The sequence below is a fragment of the Malus sylvestris genome, chromosome 16 (genome assembly GCF_916048215.2).
Source record: "Malus sylvestris chromosome 16, drMalSylv7.2, whole genome shotgun sequence".
Classification (NCBI taxonomy): Eukaryota; Viridiplantae; Streptophyta; class Magnoliopsida; order Rosales; family Rosaceae; genus Malus; species Malus sylvestris.
Window position 1 is genome coordinate 39,480,853 of NC_062275.1, and position 25,670 is coordinate 39,506,522.

Below are 25,670 nucleotides of genomic sequence, written 5' to 3' on the forward strand. Positions count from 1 at the left end.
TAAGTTTGTTCAATCTGGCTGATGCTATGATTAGGACTAAAGAACACAAAGGTCTGTTTACAACTAAGAGTTCTTACTTTTGTGGTAAGAACGTGTCATGGTATTGACGGGGATGAGCCCATAAGATCAGTGATAAATGAGGAGGCCAAGTTTTTTATGGAAAGCTTTATGGTGAGCTGCAGTCCCGAGAAAAGTTAAGATTTGTGTATGGCGTGGTTGTATGGATGCTTTGCCATCTAAGGTGAATTTGACAAAAAGACGGAGTTCTTATGAAGGATGTTTGTGGGTTCTGTGATAAAGAAGCGGAGACAATTGAACATGCCTTATTACGTTGCTCTATATCAGCTGCTATTTGGTTTGTGAGCCCACTGGGATTTCGTTCATTCTATCGGAGTGAGGATGGCCTATGTGGTTGGTTGGCACATATGGTGCAATCGTTATCTAAAGACAATTTTGAGTTGTTGCTTGTTTTATTATGGAGTATATGAAAGGTGCGCAATGAATTTTTATGGAATGGTGTAGAGGTTTCCCCTTTAGACACCTAACTTAAAGCTCAAACTTGGCTGTCATAATACAAAAAATGGAATGAGGTCCCATCGCACGACATCATGGAACGAGTTCAGAAATGGCAGAAGCCATATTCTGGTTGGATAAAATGCAACTTTGATGCTGCTTGGGATGATTTTAAATCACGTGGAGGTATTGGGATTATGGTAAGAAACTCAGATGGTGAGTTCATTGCATCAATGGTGGTCTGGGAGAATGGGATTCGTTCTGCATTACATGCCGAGGCTGCTGCTATGCATGCATCATCTGTGTTTAAACGACAATGGTCAATTGAACAGGTGCAAGTGGAGAGTGATGCTCTTTTGGTGATATCCGCAATCCATAATGAAGGAACAGCGCATCACGGCCCTTATGGACATTTGTTTGCTGATACACAACAGATCCTTCAAAGTTTCAAGTAATGGAAGGTTTCGTTTGGTCGAAGATATACGAATAAGGTGGCTCACCGCCTAGCAAGATTTAGTTTAGCTCTCGACCATCCAGTTTCTTGGTTTGAGGAAGTAATTTCTGATTTATTATTGGAGGATAGTACTAGCAGTTAAGTTTGGTGCGGGACACTCTTTTTCCCTTCGTTCAGGTTGAAAGCCCCACCAAGGCTTTTATTGAGGTCCACTGTTAGCACCCTGTCATCGATTTTGTACGTACTTCTTAATTCAATGAATATTGTACTTGTATTAAAAATAAATTGACATTTGATAACATGTAAATAATTTTAATATTTAAATAATAATATGAAGATTAGTAAAGGGATTGATTAAAATGAAAAAGAAATAAAGTTTCAGTAAAAAAAAAAAAAAAATTAATGGAAAGGGCTTGAAAACTTTGAGTTTTAATGATAAAGATAAAATAAAGGGTAAAATGAATAGTACCAGGATTGACTTTTTAGTGTAAAAATATGATTTTTCGTTAAAATAAATATTGTCAGGTGCTTTTCGTTAAGGTTGTAGCCTAATTTATCCAAAAAAATGAAAAGAAAAGGAAATACGTTGTCGTTGCAAGCTTAAGCTGTTGAGGACACAAGAGGAAGAAGGGAAAAAAAAAGTTTGGGACTTGGAGTCTAGAGAGAGAAAAGGAAAAAGAAAAGTTAAGAGAGATAAAGAGAAGAGAGGGTTTGTTTTCATCAGTTAGATCGACAAACGTTGTTTCAGAATTGTTGATAACGGTTTGGTTTCAGATTCGGTTTTGTTATTGGAAGCAGACGCCGACGAAGACGCAGAATCAGTCTGTCTGTCTTATGATTTCTTGTGGGATTTACGAGAGAAGACCTTCTTCGCTGTTGATATCAGTCAAGTCGATGACATGTGAGATTTGTCTCTGACCATCGACGACGGGAGTCTGAAGTATTCAGATCGGACGTCGGAGTTTACTCCGGTTTGGGTTGGGTTGGATTAATCCCCGGAAAAAAAAAGGGAAGAGTTTTGGGTAAAGGGGATGTGGATGTGGATGGATTCTAGATTTCTGTGAAGGTACGCAATTCATTTTACTAAATTTATTCCGGTTTTGTATCGAGCAATCTTTTTGCTTTTTATTAGGCGACCCCCACAACTATTTTTTTCAGCAAAATGCGCAAAACAAAATTAAAATAAACTATAAAACTATTGCATGACTAGAAATGATTTGTTCTTTTTGAATCAAGGTTCATGCTTTTCGCATTTTTTTTCTTTTTTTTTTTTGGAGTTTTGATTGATTTGTTGTAAAACAGTAAATAATTGACTTTGTCCAATTTTTGTGCTTGCGTAGATTTTTTGTGTGTTTGGGTTTATCTTGAATCTGGTATGGAAGACGCCGGCGGCCAAGTTGCTGCTCCAATTTACTTTCACCAGACGCTTTCGGGCCGGTTTTGCGATTCGCCGGCCATGGGGAGGAAGCGCGATCACCCTTACCAGGGCCCCAATTATCAACACCCTCACTTGCAGCAGCTGCGCATCACAAACCCCGGCAACAACTGGAATCCAAACGTTTGGGACTGGGACGCTGTGACATTTGTTGCCAAGCCTCTGGACTCCGAGCTGCAGCATCTTGGTACCACTTTCACAACAGAGCAGAGGAACAAAGAGGAAGCTACTGGGCCTGTGAAGAACACGGCGGAAGATGAAGATGATGAGAGCCTTCAGCTGAATCTCGCTGGTGGCTTCACCTCTGTGGAGGAGCCCGTGCCCAGGCCCAATAAAAGGGTCCGGTCTGGATCTCCGGGCAATGGGAATGGGAGCTACCCTATGTGCCAAGTTGATAACTGCAAGGAAGATCTGTCCAATGCCAAGGACTACCACCGCCGACATAAAGTCTGTGAGATTCACAGCAAATCCACCAAATCCCTTGTTGCCAAGCGGATGCAGAGATTCTGCCAGCAGTGCAGCAGGTCATTTGGATTAATGGAATATTAGTTTTTTGGTTTCTCATCTTCATTTCTCTCCCTTTGTTTTAGTGATTTTTCTTGCTCTAAAATAGTATCAAAATCATTTTTTGTTGTTGAAGGTTTCACCTCCTTTCAGAGTTCGATGAGGGGAAGAGGAGTTGTAGACGGAGACTAGCGGGGCATAACCGGAGAAGAAGGAAAACCCAAGCAGAGGATGTTACTTCACGGCTCACTCTCCCAGGAGGTGGCGATAACAAAAGCATTGGAAATATAGATATCGTCAACTTGCTAGCTGATATAGCTTGTCCACAAGGTAAGAACACTGGTCTTGAGTTCATTGATCTTAGATTTCCTGTGATCAGGTACTAAATGTATGCATTAAAATTTGTAGGGAAAAATGATGTCAGTAATATCAATGGCTCATCGGTATTGGACAGAGAGCAGCTCCTTCAGATTCTTAGTAAGATAAATTCGTTACCTTTGCCAGCAGACTTTGCTGCCAAGTTGCCGAATCTTGGAAGTTTGACTAGGAAAGCTTCTGAACTGCTTTCTTTAGATCTGCAAAACAAATTGAATGGAAGAGCATCTGCAGCAACCATGGACTTGCTTACTGTACTATCAGCTACTCTAGCAACATCTGCTCCAGAAGCTCTGGCAATGTTATCTCAAAAGTGCAGCCAGAGCAGTGACAGTGAGAAAACTAAGTTGACCTGCTCTGACCAGGCAGCTGGTCCCAATTTGCACAAGATACCTCCACAAGAGATTCCTTCAGCTGGGGGAGAGAGAAGTAGTACAAGTTACCAGTCTCCCATGGAAGATTCTGACTGCCAGGTTCAAGAAACTCGAGTTAATTTACCCTTACAGCTATTTAGCTCCTCACCTGAGAATAACAGCCTGCCAAAACTGGCTTCTTCTAGAAAGTATTTCTCTTCTGACAGTAGTAATCCCACTGAGGATAGGTCACCTTCATCTTCCCCTCCTGTTGTGCATACACTGTTTCCAATGAAGAGTTTGGCAGAAACTGTTAAGTCTGAGAAGTTGTTGGTAAGCAAAGAGATCAGCGCAAACCCCGACTCTAGCAGGACTTGTGGCAGTAACATGCCTTTTGATCTTTTTAGAGGGTCAAATAGGGCAGCTGAAGCTAGCTCCATTCAAAGTTTCCCTAACCAACCTGGCTATACTTCTTCTGGTTCGGACCATTCACCTTCTAGTTTGAATTCTGATGCGCAGGTACTGTTGACTTGCTACGTTGTGCTTTATTTCTGTACTTGATTTATTTCATGTCTGTACACTTTTGTTGGATATTGGTCTACATTTATTGAGGGATTGAATTGATTGTTTTGTTCTCTGACAGGATCGCACAGGAAGGATATTATTTAAGCTATTTGATAAAGATCCAAGTCATTTACCAGGGACATTGCGCACACAGGTTAGGAGTTTATGGTTCTTTTTAATCACTCCTGTTGTATGAATTGTCAAGACAACATTGTAGTTTGTACAGCTTTTTTTTTTTTTTTTTTTGGAGGGAGGGGGCTTCTTACAAAGTTTGTTGCTCTGTTTTTCTAGATATACAATTGGCTTTCCAACAGTCCATCTGAAATGGAGAGTTACATAAGGCCTGGTTGTGTCGTTCTATCAGTTTATGTATCAATGCCACCTGCTTCCTGGGAGCAAGTGAGTGATATTTTTTAGTTCTAATCAGCAATCTTTTTATTGTACTTTTGCTGACCACTTGTACGGCGTGTGTATATTTTTCAGCTTGATGAAAACCTGGTTCAGCATGCCAGTTCTTTGGTTCAAAGTTCAGATTCTGATTTTTGGAGAAGTGGGAGGTTTTTAGTTAATACAGGCATGCAATTAGCATCACACAAAGATGGTAAGTACTGATTAGTAGTGGTGGCTTTTGGTTACTGATATGTCAACCCCCTTTGTGCTTGATTTTCAATAAGGTGCTTGTGCTTTTGTTTTAAAAAGCAACTTACTGTCTGTTGCTAATTTTTACCAGTGTGCTTCCACTTTTGTTTCTTTTACTTTTGTATTTCATTCTCATTTTATTTAGGCCAAAAGAATTCTTTTGTTCATAATTAACTTTTTCTGTATTTTGATAATTCTTTAATTCCATAGCACTTCAACTGTTATGTTTATGGAACTCTTGAGTTGTGATTTCTACTTTTTTTCTAGTAGCTCTTATGCGATAGTAACACTTCTTCAACAAGTTTTTCTGCAGCAGCTTCTAAGTATGACTTGTGTGTCATTGGCATACTGCCTTGTAATTTTCTCTTGAATTTTGTTTGCGTGGCATAATTTTTCAGAAAAAATTCGTACATGCAAAGCTTGGAGATCATGTAGTTCTCCAGAGTTGATCTCTGTGGCCCCTTTGGCTGTTGTGGGTGGGCAAGAAACTTCTCTTCTGTTAAGGGGTAGAAATTTGAATACTCTTGGCACCAGGTTAGTACAATTTTCTTTTGTGTGAAGATTATTTTGTGAATTCCTTGTCTCTATTTTTAAAGTTTCCGGTCATGCAGGATTCATTGCACGTATATGGGGGGTTACACGTCAAAGGAAGCTACTGGTTCAGCATATCATGGAACGATGTTTGATGAGATAAACTTGGGTAGTTTCCAAATTCATGATGCATCTCCTGGTGTTCTTGGTCGCTGTTTCATAGAGGTAAAACTCTTTAAGGAATAATTGGTTTGTTTCAGAAATTGATGTAGAAAAGTTTGTGTTGTACTGACCTTTGCTTAATATGAACAGGTGGAAAATGGTTTTAGGGGCAACAGTTTTCCAGTGATAATAGCTGACGCGACAATCTGCAGAGAATTGAAAGTCCTTGAGTCAGTGTTTGATGCTGAGTCAAAAGTATGTGATTTAATATCAGAAGATGAAAGCCATGATTATGGGCGGCCAACATCAAGGGAGGAAGCCCTTCACTTTTTGAATGAGCTAGGATGGCTCTTCCAAAGAAAAAGGATATGTTCCATGCTTCAAGAGCCTCGTTATGCACTCAGCCGTTTTAAATTTTTACTCACATTCAGTGTCGAGAAAGACTGTTGTGCTTTGGTTAAAACACTTCTAGACATACTATTTGATAGAAACTTTGACAGTGATGAGCTGTCGGGAGGGTCAGTTATGCTGTCAGACATGCAGCTTCTGAACCGGGCAGTAAAAAGGAGATGCAGGAAGATGGTTGACTTGCTCATTAATTATTCTATAGTTAATAGTGACATTGACAAGAGATACATCTTTCCACCTAATCTTGCTGGACCTGGCAGCATGACACCTCTTCATTTGGCTGCTTGTATGTCAAGTACGGATGACATGATTGATGCTTTGACAAATGACCCGCAGGAGGTAAAAATAGCTGTTGGCTTGATTGTCTATAAAATTGTTTGGAGTTTGCACATCGTGCTTGAATCCAACTCATAGATTTTGATTGTGTGCTTTTCTAATGGATGGTATAAAACTTACTGCCAGTCTTACAAATAAGCTGACATAGATTTTGATTTTTCTTTTGATCTTTTGTTCGACTCTTTCCCTTTAGATTGGCCTGAACTGCTGGAACTCCCTTTTGGATGCTAGTGGGCAATCTCCGTATGCTTATGCTTTGATGAGGAATAACTACTCTTACAACAACTTGGTGGCTCGTAAGCTTGCAGACAGAAGAAATAGTCAGGTTACTGTAACAATTGGAAATGAGAGAGATCAACCTCAGATGAGTATGGAGCTGGAGCGTAGGACAAATACGCGATCCAGACAAGGTAGTAGATCATGTACCAAGTGTGCAATTGCGGCAACCAAATACAGTAGGAGAGTTCCCGGTGCACAAGGCTTGCTTCAGCGTCCCTTCATTCATTCTATGCTTGCTATAGCTGCTGTTTGTGTGTGTGTGTGCTTGTTCTTGAGAGGCTCCCCAGACATTGGCTTAGTTGCTCCTTTCAAGTGGGAGAATTTGGAGTTTGGCACAATTTAATCTTTTATAGGATAAGTACTGATTAAGAAAAGAGAAACAAACTTTGGGGTGACGTTGACATTCCAGATTAGCTTTATTGTCATGATGGAAAAGAGAAGTTTTCTGCTTAGCGGCATTCAAGAGGAAGCCCAGGGGTGTGATGGCGGACATCATGAGCAAGAGAATTCTGAATCAGGCTCGGGTATTTCCCCAACTAATCTGAGGCATGTGCACAGTCTTGGGTGGTTATGCTCATTTGTGTCGCGAAATAGGTGATTTTTTTTGTCTCTCTCCCCCTTTAAACGTAGAAACTCGTCTGCCCTTGAGACAGAACCTTATATAATGTGCGTGTGTTTTTTTTCTTCTGTTCTTTTTGGCGGGGGAACCTTATATAATGTTGGATAAGATGAAACGTTGGAGACGGGCAGATTGTAAGATCGTAAAAGTATCCATGGAAAGTAGGATGAAGGAAAAATATCGGAAACCCGAATACATGGAAGAAGTGGTAGATAAAAAATAAGCAGTTATACCAAAATTAGAGGTTAATAATATATGCGGGTCTTCATTTCTAGTATGGAGATATAAGCCTGCTCTGCCCAAGTTTCTCACTGTAGAGTTGAACGGCGGAGGATCAATCAGGGGAAGGACAATTTCATCGTATTTGATTATAGTTTATTTAAGCGTATTTCTTGCTTTCTAGATTTTTTTTTATTTTTTTATATTTAAATGTTTCTTTCGGGTGTAAATTTCAGAGATTGATATTATTTGACAAACGGGGTACTAAAGATGTCTATTTCGCCTTCGACCTCGTCTCTTTCGGTCTTGGACCGTTGGAGTGTCACCCGTAGCCTTTGTTTGCTTGATATGTTGTATTTTCGTTATGTTAGCATGATGATAAGGCATATGAGTGATACCACCAATTCAATCATGTGGATAACCGTAAAAAAATATTTTTTAAAGAATTAAAATCTAAAACGGGAAAATAAAAACAAAGCAAAGGAAGACGACATCGTCTTCATCTGGGTCCATGCGCCCTCCTCTCGTCCAGCCGACGCAACCATCTCCCAAGTAACTATTTTCAGTAATAAAAAATTTAGTTATTTTGAAGACCTAAACTATTTTCAAATAATAATTTTGTTTTATTAATCTACACGGCGACACATTATTAGATTGGAGGGATCACTCATATTTCACATCATCAAACTAAATAGAAAATGAAAACCTAACCGAATGATAAAAAAGATTTATGATTAACAAACTCGGGACAACTTTTATCGATTTTTATTGTTAGAAATTAAGTTGAGGAGTTATGTCAATATGAGAGATCACGTTGTCATAAAAAGGCTTATTATAAATTATCATGTATTAATCTTGCACTATTTCTATTTGATCGATGGAATATTTCATACTGTATTTTAGACCTGACATTTGTGTTGTGTTTTTTGTGTTTGTGTCGTTTTCGTGTCATACCCGATAGCTAATGGGTCTGTTTGGACCCAAAATTACAGAATTGGCCGAGATCTTTGAATGGGCGAATTCTAAACTGTTGGATTTACTAAGATAATTTTTTAATTATTATTTAAAGGATAACATTATGATTTTTTAATCATATATTTATCTCTTAGATGATAATTTAAAATTATTTATACAGTTATCTCGAAGCACATCGGGTAGGCATGCAAAATAGGATACTGGAGAATATGTTTCTTTTGTGATATTGCTGTGGCCACGTTAGTCATGCATCAATAGGACTCCTGATACAAAGTGGTATTTGATGGAAGATGGTATCTCAAGTGATTAGATGATATTGCAATTAAATTATAATTTAATTTGCATGTATGGTTGCACTTGGACATCCGTCATGGAAAAAAAAACGGGCTTTAGTTGCATTGGGAGTCTTAATGAGATAAAGCAAGGATTTGATGGTGGAGAGAGAAACCTAGGTAAGCTAGGACTTTGGTCATGATGGGATAAGCCTAGATAGTTTTTATATTTTATTTGAAAGGTCAGCCAGCTTATGCCACGGATCAGATTTCATTTTGCGAGGTAGAGTTGCAGTCAGACTCTGCAACATTATCTGACCGTGCAAGCCAAATACTTCAGTCCTATAAATACAAGGCGCTGTGCAACATAAAAGGGCCCTTACAAATCAATACAAAATTGCCCTGCGCAAACTTTCACAACTTGTGATTTTTCTTTTTCCTTTTTCGCTGACACATCTTCCGTTGGCATCAACAACACTGTGGAAGCAACCGGTGATATCTTAAGTCGGCATAGATAGCTCTGTCACCGTAGAATTGATCGGTCTTGCAGTATCTTCTGTTGGCATCAACAGCACTGCGGCGAGAACGGTTGATTACCTATCCAAGTCTCGGTCGAGAAGGGTTTCTGAACCCTTATTGGTCGAGGTCATCTCATCAGCCTTCTCGGCGAAGTGAGGTGTTACAGTTATTACATTCGGCACATTGAAAGCCGAATTTGATATTGAACTTCGTAAGAATAGTAACCTTGTCTTCAGGTTCGAGAGCCCAAGAGGCCGAGACGTGTTCCTTTCTCGGCCGCAATCGCAAGACGCAGAAGTCAGTAGCGCGACCCAACGCAACATCAACAAATTTACTCCTCGGCCGAGCTCGGCCGACAAGTTGGCACGCCCCGCATTCACCGAAGGACGTAGTTAGCTCATTAATTACTCGGCTTGCGCGCCACGTAGGCTTTGTAGTTTCTAGGGTCAACAGGGTCGTGTCGTGTAATACCCGTTAAAGTAAACGGGTAATATGACCTGACCCGAAATCTACCCATTAATATTATCAGGTAATATGACCTGACCCGTTAAGAAAAATATATTTTAAATCAATAAAAATGAAAATGAAAAACATAATTTGACCTAAAAAATGTAAAACATAATACTAAATTAGTATATACATACTAAATTTCGGAGTTGACCCCTTCATGAAAGTTGTAAAGCTTTTCATTATGAATGATTACATTGTTCACACTTCTACAATAATTATTATTAATTTTTCACTCAAATAAAAAAACACTGTTAATGAGATTTGGAGGGTTTTAAAAATCTAAACGACCATGTAACCATCGTCTAAGCGTTGGGGATGCAATTATGAACATTTGTTATGCTTTCACATCTTTCAGACTTATACATTAATGATTATGAATTTTGTTTATTTTGAACTCCCTTAAAAATACTATTCATGAGAGTTTGCATATTTTTTCATATTTTTCGCACATGTAAATTAATTATTCTAATTTTTTAATGCGTTTGATATTTTTAAATTACTTGATATTTTTATTTTTAATGTGTTTTATGATTTTTAATCTCAATCTTTGCCTATAATATACTATAAAAATAAATAAATAAATAAAACTTAAATTTTAAAACTTATGTAGAATAATAATTAATAAACAATATATACATATTCATTATATCTATTGTATTTTATAGTAAGTTATTTTTAGTAGTTTAAAAGATTAAAATTATCAAAATAACTTTTTCTTATCGTGTCGAAACAAATTACCAGTGTGTCACTCTCGTGTAAACCCTAAACCCTTCTTATCGTGTCAAAACAGATTACCCGCGTGTCATTCTCGTGTAAACATGTTAAGGACCCATTATTAATGGGTTATTATTGTGTGACCCGATTAGTTATCGTGTTGACCCGAAATCCGTTATTTTCGTATCGTTTACGTGTCGTGTAAGAAATTGTCAGGTCTACTATATTTGTCTAAATTATGAGGAGAAATAAGTCAAACATGGGACGAGAAATAAGTCAAACTTGGGAACAAGGAGTAGAAAATTGCTGGACAAGGATTGTCTGCCCTCCCACTTCCGGTGCCCTCCTGTTTGTGTGGTCACGGTTAAGCTACGTCAACATTTTATATTAATATTTATTTTTGTCTTATTATCTCTATAAAAAAAACAATATAAAATGTTGACGTGGCTTAACAGCGACCACACAAAACATGAGGGCATGAGAGGGCACGGAAGTGGGACAGCAGACAATCCTTGTCCAAAATTGCTCTAGGACAACTTGACTTGGTCTTTTTCTTCCACACCACGTGTCAACCACCCATCATCATAAAAAACCGTTATATTATGTAGCCGAAAAGGATCGGGAAAGACAGGGAAATGAATAGTTCTGTATGGTAAATAATACATGGCTGACACCGTACGATGAAAGTGTCATATACTATTTGGTAATTCATAAATATACAGTCCAAAGTGAAGAGCTTCATCAATCAATTAGGGGCATTGGGTCTTCCTGATCGGGCAATATTCTGAACGAAAACTTCGCCAACACCTTCCCCAAGCCCCTCAATGAGGCCGCCGATGAATTCAATGACGACTTGAGATGCGAGGCGAGCAGCAGTCCCCAACACACTCGGCTTTTCTCGCCCCTTGAGGCCGTTTTCTTGCAGCCCATTTATCATGTTCTTGGCGCAAACTGCATGAATATGGTAATCACACACCTTGCAGTGGTAAACCCTGCCCGACTTCTTCCTCCTGCACTCCGCACAAACAAAACTGCTACCAGAAGAATCTCCGCCAATGCTACCACTTGCTGCTGCTGGTAAAAGCCTTAGGGTATGTGGGTGAGTCTGCAGGTTTATTTCTGAAGACAACATCGCACAGCAAGGATGCATCTGGAAGCTGCATGCGCTGCATCTGAAAGCATAACCTTTGCTTGGCCTGTGACAAACATCGCACTTGGATTGTGCAATTCCTCCTTTAACTAAATGAAAAAAAAATTCAGCGTGGTATCCCATAAAAGGAAATACATATGTGTATGTATTAGAATGTAAGCATCTAATCAGTAACCAACAGTTTGGTACGAGTAGCCACTAGCTAGCTAGTTTGGAATTGTTTCAAGATAAGTTGTATTCAAATTACTCTACGTACATGAAATAACGACTTAGGCAATTAATTGTGAGAGTGACGTAGGTTATGAATGAATTACCTGCTTTAGAATAGAAAACAAGTTGGTGTTGGAAGTGGAAGGGATGGTTCTTTAGAGCTGGAGGAGCCAAGGCACAAAAATCATGGAGCTGAAAGTCACATTGTTGGCAAATGAACCTCTTGCCAGCGCCGTACTCCTTGCAGCCGGCGCAGGTGAAGAGGTCGGGCAGGATCACTTGGGACAGAGGGTGTTGTGGATGACCGAAATGAAGTATCTCTTCCCCAAATACCAGTTGAGGAGATGTGGGGAATTCGAGCAAAGAAGACTTATTATTTCTAGGGACAATATTATCCAACTTTGTGGGTTGGGATTGGGATTGGGGTTGAGATTGGGATTGGGGGGTAGTTGATTCTGACCTCTTCAGGAGAAAAGTTCTTGTCTTCTTCAAGGGTTTATTGCTAATCATGATGGTTGGTTCTGCAGCTCGTCCAGTAATGGATCTCTGGCTAACTTGCTTGTTATTTTGGTGGTGCAAATTGCAAAGCACTGGAGAATATTTATGCTAAAAAAGTTGACACTGTTTGGAGAAAAGTGATCTAAGATCGAGGACCTAAATTGAGGATTAAGGCTACATTGTTTGGGGTTCACCTTTCAACGTGAACTATTGTCCGAAAATGTGCATCCTTTTACCTCTCATTCAAGAATCAAGAATAATTTAAGCATAAAATAAATAAAATCGAAAATTGTTTAATTATTTGATTTTCTCACATTTTTCTAGTGGTTAGTTAGTTTTTTTTTTTTTTTTTGGAGAAATTGACATTTCATTCGTGAATTAATCAAAGCATGGACATGTGGCAATGAAAATGTTCTCGGATAAAATCTTATCCAAGTAAAATTATATGGGAAACCCTAGAAAAAAAGAAAAGAAAAGAAAAGAGATCCCCATACTTATAATAAAATATAAGAAAACTATCCTCGGACAAGAAGGCAAAACTTGACATCAAGGCACAACAGCTGCAACAACGATTTCAAAGGCCATGTTGGATGATCTGATCTTGTGAGCCACTCCATTTGCCCTACGTGAAACATGTTGTAAACTTGTACATGAAACTAACGCAACCTTAATCAAATTAAAACTAAAAAATTGTGGAGTTAAAGCTTGCACTAATTAAGTCTCATCTCAAGGTCATGAAGAAAAGAAAAATGAGTAAAGTGATTAAGGGCACAAACACTTTTGCACTTTGCTATCGAAAAAGAATATACCGTCGCACCAAAGTCAAGGCGTTTGTCTTTTAAACACTTTAGTCGTGGGCAATTGCATTGGTCTTCGACTTTCTTGTCCCGACCAACTATAAATATGATCCCATCGACGAAAATCCGATACAAAGAGAAATCAAGGAAAAATTTGCTTTCTTATCTACTTTTAATTATGAGTAATGCTAGCGAGACTATTTTCTTGTATTACATTTGTATATCATATGATTTGACAATTGATGTATACAATAAACATTTAATAAGATAAATTGATTAATTGACTTACCACACGTCGTGCGGTACACCAATATAATAACATAAAATGTGATCTCTCTAATATATATATTTTTTAATTAGCTCCTTATCTTTTGTATTTTGCTTGTTGGTTTGTAGAGCATCTTACGACAAATATTAAAAAGCATACTTCGTTTTTCAATTTCTTGTTGGAGTGAGTGATTCCCCAATTATTAGTTGTGTGTGCGTGTTTTTTTTCCTTTCAAGTGATTCTCGTTGATAGTACTCCCTTTCTATCCTTTACACCAAGAAATACACAAACGAAACTACAAATTAAAAAAAAAACACGATATTCCTTGATACGTGTATCTTTACGACTTAAGACATATATCACAACTTTATTAGCACTAGCTAGTAGTGTTTGGACTCAATATTACACCATTGGCATGAGCAATTAATGACGTTGGATGTGTGAGATGTTAAGATAATTTTTTAGTTATTGTTGAGGGATAATATTTAGATTTTTAATCATAATAATTATCTGTTAATAATTTATTAAAAGAAAAACTAATGAAAATGACTTCAAAACTTTAAAATTCAACCAAAGCAATCTAATAACTTTATGGGTAAAGTACAAAAAACTACCTCAACTATTGCCCTCAAGACACTTTCATACCTCATCTTTTAAAATTGACAATGTCATACCTCATCTTTAGAATTTGGTCTAATGTTATACCTTCGTTAGCTTGTCCGTGAATTGGTCAGTTAAATGCTGACATGGCTTGATCCAGGGCCCAGATCCTCACCTAGATGGATTCCACGTGGCACCACACCCAATATTTTCCCGCCAAATGGCATCCACGTCATAAAATATAATTGGGTTTTTTTTTTGGTAATTTGAAATTCAATATTTGAATTTGAATTTTCCCGCAAAAAAAAAACCTATGATATACCATTTTAAGCACAGATTATCATCCTTAAGCACAAATTATATCATCCTTGACCTCAAATTTGAAAAATCTCACCAAAAAATATGATATAACCACAACAACAACAAAACAAGTGTATTCAAGCACAAACTACTCATCATTTGCAAGAAAAATATGAAATAGACCAAATTAAGCATAAAACCTGCTTAATTATCCAGAAATTGTTAAACATGTTAAAAAAACTAACAGAATTCATCAAGCATCTCCAACCAACATTACAAAACCTACTGAATTCATAATAACCTGCTACATCATCCATTCAATTCACAAAAGACCTCTTGGATGCATAAAACCTGTTCTAACTTTACAATTCCTTTACAAAAAACAACCGTCTGTGCAAAAAAACGTGGTTATGGCTGGGTTGGTTGGTATTTCTGTGCTTGGTGCCTTTGGATGATTCAGTTAGTGGATTGCTTGGTCTTTCTCTGCTTGGTGCTTCTAGGTGATTCAGCTACTGATTGTGATGCCTAAATCCAAAGTTCATTTAGAGACCAAGCAAGCTTTTTAACTAAATCCAAAGGTTTTACAACTAAGGAAATGGTTAAGTTTTTACCTTTGTTTTCCTTGTCCTCTTTTTAGGTGCAGTTTTTCCTTGAGCAGATGTGGATGCCTACAAAGTAGAAAATGATGTTAAAGGATTAAGAGTGTAATATGATGTTAAAGGATTTAAAAAACCATATAAAGTAGAAAATGTTACCTGTTTGTCCCTTGGAGGAAGATTTCTATGATGGGTTCTTGCATTATGACCTTCCTCTTTGCAGATGGTACATTTAAAAGTGCCTTACCCTTTCCTTCCTAGCTTAAGTGGCTGAGGAGGATCTTGAGGATTATTGGTTGGGTTTGTGGGAGTTTGTTCACCCTCATTGTCCCTCTCAGCAGCTTCCTTGTTTCTCTTCTTCCTCGGCCTTCCAGGTTGCTTTGTATATGTAGGAGGCAATATTGGTGGTTTATCAGTTTCCTCCCACAAAGACATCCCATTCATCGGCATTACTAAATGAGAATACACCTACAAGTACCGCACCTTAGAATAATAAGCATCGACATAGTCCTCCGGTTTTTCTCTCTTGAAATTTATGGTCGATATTGCATGGTTGCATGGGATTCCTGTCAAGGCATACTTTCTGCAAGAACAGGTCTTCTCAACCAAGTCAACCACATATTGCTCCCCCTTCCAGCATCAACTTGAAATTTAGAGCCCCCTGACCATTGTGCAATGCATCTGCCACTTTGAATTTTGGCTTCCTCCAACTTTTTCTTGATTTTAGGACAGAGATCTCTAACTTTGTTCACCATTATATCCCTTCTCATTTGAATTCTCTTCATCAAGAGTGTGTGAATAAGGAGCAACATGGTGACAATAGGTTTTTGTCTGGGTATAAGTATGACAGCAGTGAAACTTTCATAGAGATTGTTCAGCAACATGTCACACTTGGGATGTGTTTCAAAATGGGACTTGCTCCAATGATGTGTAGGCAACTTCACCAACCAATAGTAGGCCTTTTCATCAAGCTTCTTCATATCCTCCATTGCTTTTTTGAAGTAGGGAACTGTTGTTGTTCTAGCTACTGACCATAAAGCATCCTTCAATGTTTTCCCTTTGAACAAATTTCTGAAGTTGGTATACAAATGTCTCATACAAAATCTGTGGTGGGAATTAGGGAGGACTTTTTTAAAGGCCGAAATTAACCCCTTTTGCTGATCACTGATAAATGTCCATCCCCCTTGATTGACAATCCCAACATCAATGACCAATAACTCTAAGAACCAAATCCAACTGGACTTATTCTCCATTTCTACAACTGCATACGCTATAACCCATGTTTCATCATTTGGGTCAATGCCAACAGCACAAAGTAGCTGACCTCCATATACACTCTTTAAATGACACCCATCTAATCCTATCAATGACCTGCACCCTGATTTAAACTCCTCTTTACAAGCCCCCAAGCACACATATATCCTTTGGAACCTCCCCCTATCCAACTTCACCTTTACTGTGCTTCCAGGGTTAGTCTTCTTCACTTCCTCAGCAAAGTCCCACAACTTTGTGTACTGCTCTGCATGTTTTCCTTCAATGATCTTTAAAGCCCTATCTAAAGCCCTGTAAGCCTTCCTTTTTGTACAACCGTGATTCCACTCTGATTCGACAGTTGCCAAAAAGGAATCCACATGCCATGTGGGATTCAATTTTATCATGTCCATGTACAAATCAGTCAGCAAAGGGGACTTCATGTTCTTGTTTGCCTAAGTTCTCCCACAGGTGTGTTCATCAAGTATGGTCTTGATCTGTATGTTGTTCGAACCATACATTTTTCTAGCATAACACTTCCAAGGGCACCCTTTTGCACACTTTGCTATGACTTTCAATTTCTCATTCCTAGGAAAATGGATTTCTCCATATCCATTCACTAGGGAGTACATGATGACAGCTTGCTTGAATTGGACATGATCCCTGAAAACAAGCTCGAGTGTAAGAGTGGAATTCTTCATGTCTGTTTTCTCATTGAACTTTGGAAATTGCTCATGTTTTTTGCCTCCTTCATTATCCGAAGAGTGTACACTCTCAAGAGCATCATAGTTATAGTTTGGATCATCAACCACATTTTGTTCCACATTTGCAATATCAAATTCTTCTTCCCTTTGCTCTTCTTCTCTTTCCGGGCTTTGCTCAGATTGCCTTGCACTTCTTTGCTCATAATGCCTTGGACTTGCACTTCTTTGATCAGATTGCCTTGCACTTCTTTGATCAGAATCCCTTTCATCAAACTTGGAAAACACTGGGTTATCGGCATCACTCCCATATTGACTCTCTTCAAAGTCACTATCATCTTCTTCAGTAGTTTCTTCATTCTCTTCTTCAACATTCCCATCTCCTACATCCCCCTCGCCTACATTCCCCTTCAAACTAATAGGTACATCAAAGAATACTTCAGTATCCCCCTCTCCTACATCCCCCTTTCCTACATCCCCTTCGCCTACATCCCCTTCTCCTACATCCCCCTCAGTATCCTCTTCTCCTACCTCAGCCACAGATTTCCCCTTACTCTTATCTGGCCCTTCACAATTTTTCTCTTTATGACCATTCCCTTCTTCAACATTTATCTCTCCTACCTCAATCACACATGTTTGCACTACTTGAGATGTGCAACAATCATCCACTTTTGGCCCTTCAATAGCTAACAAGCCTTTATATCTTCTTGGTTTAAGTGTTGTTGGCCCAACATCTTCCTCTGAACTACTTATCTCCTCAATAACCACTTTACTTGGACCTGTGACTTCCATGGAATTCAGAAACTGTTGCTCTTGGGTTACGGCTTCTTCTGTCGTTAATTCTTTGATGTACATCTTAATCACTTTGTCTTTTGGAACAAAATTGCACATGGACAGAACATCGAAATCACTTTGAATCTGCTTCAAACCATTGGAAAGGTCCATGTTGGGAATCTTGAAATAATAGTTCATGAACCACTCAATGAATCCAAATGCCTCCACCATATCATCTATCACCGGTAGTGACATGAGGTCTTTATCACAGTTATCTATATATGTCACTTTTCCCCCAACGTACATGTCATAACTTATCTCCCCACCATGATGTAATTCAATAGAGAATAGTTCTGGAACAACTGAAATTCACAAAAACAAACCCTAATGAAAAGCCAACAACAAATATAAGCAATTGCATTTTAACCTAAAAAACCATTCTATATGCAACTAATTGCATTTTAAAAGCCAACAACAAAAACCAATGCAAAACATTCTATATGCAACTAATTGCATTTTAAAAGCCAACAACAAAAACCAATGCACAACATTCTATATGCAACTATGCAAATATATGCAATTGCAACAAACCACAACAAACCACCTTATCTTCACAAGAATAAACAAAGCAACAAAGCAACAAACCCACTATCCAACCACCTTATCTTCACAACAATAAACAAAGCAACAAAGCAACAAAGCAACCAACCCATTATCCAACAACTCAGTAACCATTTCGAATTAAGAAAGCATAAACCGCCTTTTCAAACAAGAATAAACAATGCTAGAAGAATAAAAAAAACCCACATTCAACCCATTCCAACACCGTAAGAACCGTTTCAAATTAACAAAGCATAAACCACCTTTTCAAACAAGAATAACCAATGCTAGAAAAATAAAAAAAAACCCACATTCAACCCATTCCAACACCGTAAGAACCGTTTCGAATTAACAAAGCATAAATCCACCTTTTCAAACAAGAATAAACAAAAAAAATAAGCACACTATACATTTGGAATCATCAAAAGCACAAAAAACTTACAATAGGTAGGCATCGTTTCGTCGGGATTATCGCGCACGTACCACCCCATGGCGAATCCTTCGAAGCCAATGGAACCCAGATGAAAGCCCTTTCCAACACCAACGAAGTCGGGGAAGCGAGTCGACAAGATGATTTGGGTTTTTCGCTGAATTTCTGATCTGATTGATCGAGATTTGGAGCCATGAGAACTAGAGTTAGGGTTCTTGATTTTATGGATTTGGGATTGGGAATTAGATCGACAGGATTTGGGTATTGGGGGGAGGGAAAACAATTCGATTGGCACACTTTTCAACATTCCCTTACATTTTTAAAATTTTTAAAATTTTAATTTTAATTTTAATGGAATATCCACGTGTCGTCATTTGAGAAAGCCACGTGTATTAGAAATCTAGCTGGATGCCATTTGGCGGGAAAACATTGCGTGTGGTGCCATGTGGAATCCATCTAGGCGAGGATCTGGGCCTCGGATCAAGCCATGTCAGCATTTAACTGACCAATTCATGGACAAGCTAACGAAGGTATAACATTGGACCAAATTCTAAAGATGAGGTATGACATTGTTAATTTTAAAAGATGAGGTATGAAAGTGTCTTGAGGGCAATAGTTGAGGTAGTTTTTTGTACTTTACCCTAACTTTATTTAATGATAAGGACAAAAATGGCAAAAAAAAAAAAAATCTTCTTTTGTTACAAGATATTGGTGGTTTATACCATACTTCACTAATCTCGAAACTACCAAGTATCGGTCAACTTTGTAAGACCTCAGATTATCGCCTATTTGGAGTGAATATCACATACTCTCGCATTGTCGGGAGCGACTCAGAATGAGTAGAAAGCTAGGCCTACCCCTTAAGAGGACTGATCCAATCAGGCTGTTCCCGGTGTGGATGAACATAACCGACTTACTCTAGGAGTCAACTGGAACAGTCTGGAGTATGGACTTCACCAGCTATCTAGGTGCTAAGTGGCATAGGCAAGACTGTGTAGTACCCTCTGTGCCATGTGAGGTGTCAGACGACCTAGTCTATCATATTTGCTTTGCTCACCCACGATGAGAAGAGACAAACGATCATTCTCCGATGTGGTGTCCATACGTCAGAGCGGTCTCTTCGTCGAACCCCTTATTCTCGAAGACAAAAGGAAATGTCGGGTGGCGTGGACTGACTCCATGGAAGGCATATAAATACGCCACATGGCTGCTCAATGCTGGTAAGTCTTGACCACCCTAGAAATACACTTTACATCCTCCTCGCTACCACAATTGACTTAGGCATTGGAGCCTCCATGCAGAGAACCACCTTCCTCGGCGCTTGGACTCATGGTGTTTCATTGTCTTTGACATGTGAAGGTTTCACTTCATAACGGGCCAAAAATCATTCCAACAGTTTGGTGCTTTCATTGAGAGGCTACATTCATGTTCCCTTGTATACTGTGCTACCCCATCATGGCCGATTTCTCTAGTCCAAGTCTCTCTGAGCCAGACACTGCTACCTCCACGATGGAGCCTTTTTCCACTGACCACACACCTCTTAATGTGGTGGAGGAATGTCTAATGCCCATACCAGCATTGCAGACTCTAGTTGTCCCCATTTGAGATATGCTTAAGAAGATCAGCTTAGAGTTGGAGAACCTCCAACGTAACCATGCATCCTCTGTGCGCGATGTAAAAAAAAGCCTGCAACGATTGGTGTCTACCCGAGAGCATGACAATACCGGGATCCCCGTCGTTAGGATGAGATATTTGGGTGCTTTGGAAGATGATGTCCCCCCGAATGTCCTAACTTCAGTCTAGGCCCCAGCAGTTGCTGGAACTCCCCTGAGGGCGAGGGAGGCACCATTAGACCCCCCCTCAAATCAATAAGGTGAAGCGTGGAATGGATACCTTGTTCCTGATCTGTTAAAGAGACAAAGGAAAGCCTCAGAGATTACAAAAAAAGATTCCTTACCGAGTACGCAGAGGTGGATATACATGATGATTGCAACGTTCAAGAAAGGACTTGCCATCGAATTTGAGCTCAGCGCTAGCTCCATAAGCCTAAATACGAGTACATTACACTCACAAAGTGGTTCGACAAAGCTAAGGAGATAGTCATGTAGGATGAACAATATAAGAGGTATGAGAAACCATCAAAGTTTGGACCCTTATCAACTCTAAGCTCATCAGACAAAAAAGTAAACGAACCCTGCTATGAGCGAGGCAGGGGCAAGGAGAAACGACCCAGGTAGCCAAACCGAGTAGGGCCGTGATCGGATCATATTTATATATATTTTTACTTCAAATTCACTCGTCTTTTCTTGGTTAGTTCCTTATATTTTTGAGCTATTTACGTTATTTTTGTGTTTATAGGATCTGTTATGCAAAGAAAATAAAAATAGCACAAATGAGTTTTAAATAATAAACAGAAATTATTTTATGTAGGAGATTATTTTTGGTTGATATGTTGACCATTTTCAAATGTTTCACTAAAATGATTAAGGTCACACCACCAATAATTTATATTGCTTTCCAGCTCACAACTTCCACATGCTGTTGGTGCTGCGTATTCTTTAAAGATGGATAGGAAAGTGCAGTGAATGGAATAGGGTTGGTGAAGTTAATGGACCGAAGAGAAATGGGACGGTAGTGGGGAGATGAGTGCGCACAAGGCGCGGGTAGATGCTGGACAGCAGAAAAGAAGAATAAAAGGGAGACTACGAGGGGAAAAGAAAAAAGAGAAATACAAGCTGCCTTTGGCAGCGGGAGAGAGGAGAGGTCACGGACCAGAAAGAAAAAGAAATAAAATAATAAAAGCCAAGAAAGAGGGCGCCAGTGAGGACAGACCGACAGAAACAGGGGGAATACAGGCTGCCTTTGGCAGCGTGAGAGACAGCAGGAGGAGGCTGCTTTGAGCAGCGTGAGAACGGGAAGAGAGAAGAGAGACTGTCAGAAGCACAGTCCACACGGGCAGAAGACCAGAGGCACGGGCGGATTGGCGAGCAGCGTGAGCCTCGGGGAGGAGAAAAACAGAAGCAGCAAGCTGCCTTCTCTCTCGGTTAAATCTTTCCAAACTTATATTTTATTTCTGTTTTAATAATGTGTAACTAAATTTATTTTGGCTAGAGGTTAATTCAAAGCCATGAATATATTTGTAATATGAATTGATTACCTTCAGTTGTGATTTCTGAGTTGTGATTTAATTTGCTTAACTGCTTGATTGATAACTTATTTTTGTATGTCGATTAAGAATGCATACTTAATTTACATGCATGAATTTGATGCTAGAATATAAATGAATTTCACCTAATCGTTATGAACTTATATTCACAAGTAGTGAAGGTTGTTATCCACAATCATGTTAAGTGAATTCTAGGCTGGATTAACATGCGTATTCCATAGTTATGAATGCCTAGTCAATGTTTATGATTTCCGTTGAACTTAATGATCTTTGTTGAATGTCTCTATCATGCGTATTCCATAGTTAGGGACTTTGATGAGGAATAATTTGGTTGTAATGCGTATTCCATTCAATCTAATGAATCTAGGGAAATCTAAGAGTTAATTTAAGCTGACCTAATTAACTTGGAACATTGTCATTCACAATTTATTGAAAGAACAACTGAAAATCAATTTAGGTTGCATATGTGTCATGTGTGGAGAAGAACCCTCTAGCTAGTCCGTCACCTATCCTTTCACCTTAATTCATGCTTTTGTCAATTCTGTAATTTATTTAAGTTTAATTTACTTCTCGTCAAAACCAAACCCCCCCCCCCATTATTAAATTATATTATTTAGTTAGTGTTCATTGTTGTTAGTCTTTTAATTCAATTTCCGTCCATTTCAGTTCCTAGTGTCTAAATTGATTGTTTCCATTATTTTGAGTCATTCTAAGTGTGTTTCGAGTTATTAGAGTTTTTAGCCTAGTTTTGTGTCCTTGAGTCTTGTTTAATATTTTTAAATTAATATAGAATAGATTAGCAATCCCTCCTAATCCCCGGCCTAGAACGATACCCTACTTACATCTATACTACAATTGTCAAAAAGAGGGTTTAATTTGTGTGTCAAGTAATTCTCACATCAGGCCGCGTGGAGAGCATCATAGAGATTCATCCTCATTCACTTTGTTGAGCATGTCCCTCAATAACATGCTGAATGAAATCGGAGACAACCATACTTCAAGAAGCCCTGTACCACGGTAAATTCAAATCCCAACTCCAAAGAATGTTGCAATTACCACAAGGCTTGTAGTTACACAACAGGGAATTGTAGGAACCTTAAGGTATTTTCATCGAGGATCTGTTGGACTACGACCATTATTGGGAGTTCGTAGTTGAGAAGGCGAAAAAGGGTAAACGTGATGGCCCAAGAAGATCGACTCCGACAGACAAAGCCGACAGAGAAGAGAGGCATGTGAAAAGGTCGACTCTCCACACCAACTGCATTTATAGGGCCCAAGAGTATGTGGAAACCTCATGAAAAAAAAATCGAAGATTGCCTGAAAGAAGCCAAGGATGGTGGCCTCCGTTAACAAGGCTCTCCCCATAGATGGCAACATAATCATGTTTTCGGATCAAGATATGGAGCGAGTTTACACTCTGCATGACGACCCTCTCGTAGTAACCCTGCAGATACCCCATGTAAAGGTGAATCATATCTTCGTAAAAGGCGGAGCCAAGGTCAATATACTCGTCAAGGACACCATAGAACGTATGGGGCTTCTTAGCAACATAACGAAAACTTGGTTAATTTTGATGGCGTTTGAGGGGACACTTGTCCAAACTTTGGGAACTTTTAAGTTACCGATCGTTGCTGATCCCTACAGCCCTATGATCAACTTTCACGTGTTAAACGCTTATTCGCCCCATAATGCTATCTTAGGGTGAAACTGGATGCACATTATGAGGGCAGTTCCTTCCACTTACCATCAAGTGATCCGATTCCCCACTCTGATCGAAGTGAAAGGGATTGACGGAGACCAAGCAAGCGCCCGCTCTTGTGCCGTTTCCAGTTTCAACCTTGTCTGTAAGCTTAACTTGACGAAGTCGCCCACTTCGACCATCAACATTGTGTAGCAATCAAAGCTTGGGGGTCAACTGAGAAACATTAAAGAATTTGATATCGACTTGATCTTCAGGATGATTGCATGCCTAAGTCCAAGGCGGATGAAGACATTGAATACATAATCCTCAATCCAATGAGACAAGAGCCAAGGGCTAAAATTGGAGCCAAGCTCTCGACACACGAGAAAAAGCATTTTACAGAGTTCTGACGGAGTAACCATGATGTCTTTGCTTATTCGGTAGAAGATATGGCTAGGATCAACCCATAGGTGATTTGTCACAAATTTCATGGAGACCGGGCCTGAGCAAGAAGAGAAATCACAGTCCTGAGCAAGGTAAGATTATTGAAACTGAAATTGACAAGCTTATAGATGTAGTGTTCGTAGTGGAGGTGAATCACTCGGAGTGGCTGGCCAACGTGGTGTTGGTAAAAAAAGAAAAAAACGAATGGCAAGTGGAGAGTATGTGTAGACATTACCCATCTGAATAGAGCTTATCCTAAAGATAGCTTCCAACTCTGGCGGATCGACCAACTGATCAATGTTACTTTAGGTCATGAGAGACTTAGCTTCATTGACGCGTACAATGGTTATAACTAGATTCGTATGAATGAGTTCGATATGGAAAAAATGTCCTTCGTAGTGGACAAGGGTACCTATTGCTACAAAGTGATGCTGTTCAGATTGAAGAATGCAGGAGCTATATATCAACGACTTGTGAGTTGGGTTTTCAAAGAAAATATTGGTAAGATTATGAAGGTCTGCATTGATGACATGGTGGTGAAAAGCAAGAAAACAGCCGATCACCTAAAATACTTGGCAGAGTCGCTTGATTTGGCATTTTTGGCATTCCTAATCAAATTAAAGCAATTGTAGATATGTAGTTTCCCAGGTCGGTGAAGGAAATTCAAAACCTGACGGGGAGAGCGGCAACACTTAACAGGTTCATGTCCAGATCAACTGATAAGTGTAGAACTTTCTTAACACTATTAAGCAAAACAAAGGGCTATTGTGTGATGAAGAGTGCAAGCGGGGCTTCGTCAAACTAATGGATTATCTGTTTTCACCTCTCATTCTCTTGAAACTCGTTCTTAGAGAATACTTGTACCTATATTTGGTAATATTCGAGGTCGTTGTTAGCACTGCCCTAGTCTAAGAAGACCTAGAGGGCCAGAAGCTAGTATTCTACGTCTCAAAGGCTCTCGTCAGACCAAGAACAAGGTACCCAAAGATGGAGAAGCTAATCTTGGCATTGGTCGATTCGGCAAGGAAACTAAGGCCTTACTTTATCTCATTCTGAGTTGTGGTGGTGATAGAGTTTCCACTCCGGTCGATCCCCCACGGTCTTGATAGCTCCATAAAAGTAAATAATGGGCCATAGAGCTAGGACATCACAGATTGGTCTACAAACCTAAGACAACCAAGGCACTGGTGGATTTCTTAGCGGAATTTGCCCCGCTGCCGGCAAAAGGGGATACCCTCACTCCATAACTCCCCAAAACTGAGGAGAAGTGGCGCTTATATGTTGATGCGTCAGACAACCTAAATTAAGTAGGGGTGAGCCTAGTACTGTTCACCTTAGACGACTCAATAATGAATCAGGCACTGAAACTGGGATTTAAGGCTAGCAACAATGAGGTAGAGTATGAGGCCCTACTGGCATGGCTAAAAGTTGCCATCAAACTCCAAGTAAAAGAGTTACTTATGTTGGAAATGTGCCCTAAAACCAATCATATGATGATACTTTACGGACATTTCACTTGTTAAACTAATCTAGTTTAATATCAAGGGCAAAGATTAATGTTTGAGCCGTCTCATATAAATGTTATACGCTTAAACGATAAGTCCAAGGAATATGTGATTGGGAGAATGCGATCTAAAGAAGTTAGATTCATGAGACCATTCTTTCGTAGACACATCCTAAACGTTCTTGATCATAGGATTGCCAATTGGGCATTGACAGTCCGTTAAGATCAGTACGTGCTGTGTCTTCTCTCAGGGAGAGTGACTAGTCTCGAGTCAATGGTGTGTGTGACATCAAGACAAGCATGTAGGTGCTCAATAATG

The 25,670-nt window shown here is 39.2% G+C and overlaps 2 protein-coding genes across 2 annotated transcripts; one reads left to right on the forward strand and one right to left on the reverse strand.

Moving 5' to 3' along the window:
- Positions 1 to 1,572: 1,572 nt before the first annotated feature.
- On the forward strand, positions 1,573 to 7,677 carry LOC126607366 (squamosa promoter-binding-like protein 14). The gene is made up of 11 exons (XM_050274918.1): positions 1,573 to 2,033; positions 2,308 to 2,926; positions 3,043 to 3,236; positions 3,315 to 4,153; positions 4,278 to 4,352; positions 4,490 to 4,597; positions 4,682 to 4,799; positions 5,236 to 5,371; positions 5,449 to 5,593; positions 5,681 to 6,277; positions 6,468 to 7,677. Exons 2-11 carry the CDS (start codon positions 2,343 to 2,345, stop codon positions 6,894 to 6,896), a joined length of 3,225 nt encoding a protein of 1,074 aa, XP_050130875.1. The 5' UTR covers positions 1,573 to 2,033; positions 2,308 to 2,342; the 3' UTR covers positions 6,897 to 7,677.
- Positions 7,678 to 10,963: 3,286 nt separating this feature from the next.
- Positions 10,964 to 12,447, reverse strand: LOC126607367 (uncharacterized). Its single transcript, XM_050274919.1, has 2 exons — positions 11,846 to 12,447; positions 10,964 to 11,620 (listed from the first exon to the last, which is right to left on the reverse strand). Exons 1-2 carry the CDS (start codon positions 12,249 to 12,251, stop codon positions 11,127 to 11,129), a joined length of 900 nt encoding a protein of 299 aa, XP_050130876.1. The 5' UTR covers positions 12,252 to 12,447; the 3' UTR covers positions 10,964 to 11,126.
- Between the last annotated feature and the right edge of the window lie 13,223 nt (positions 12,448 to 25,670).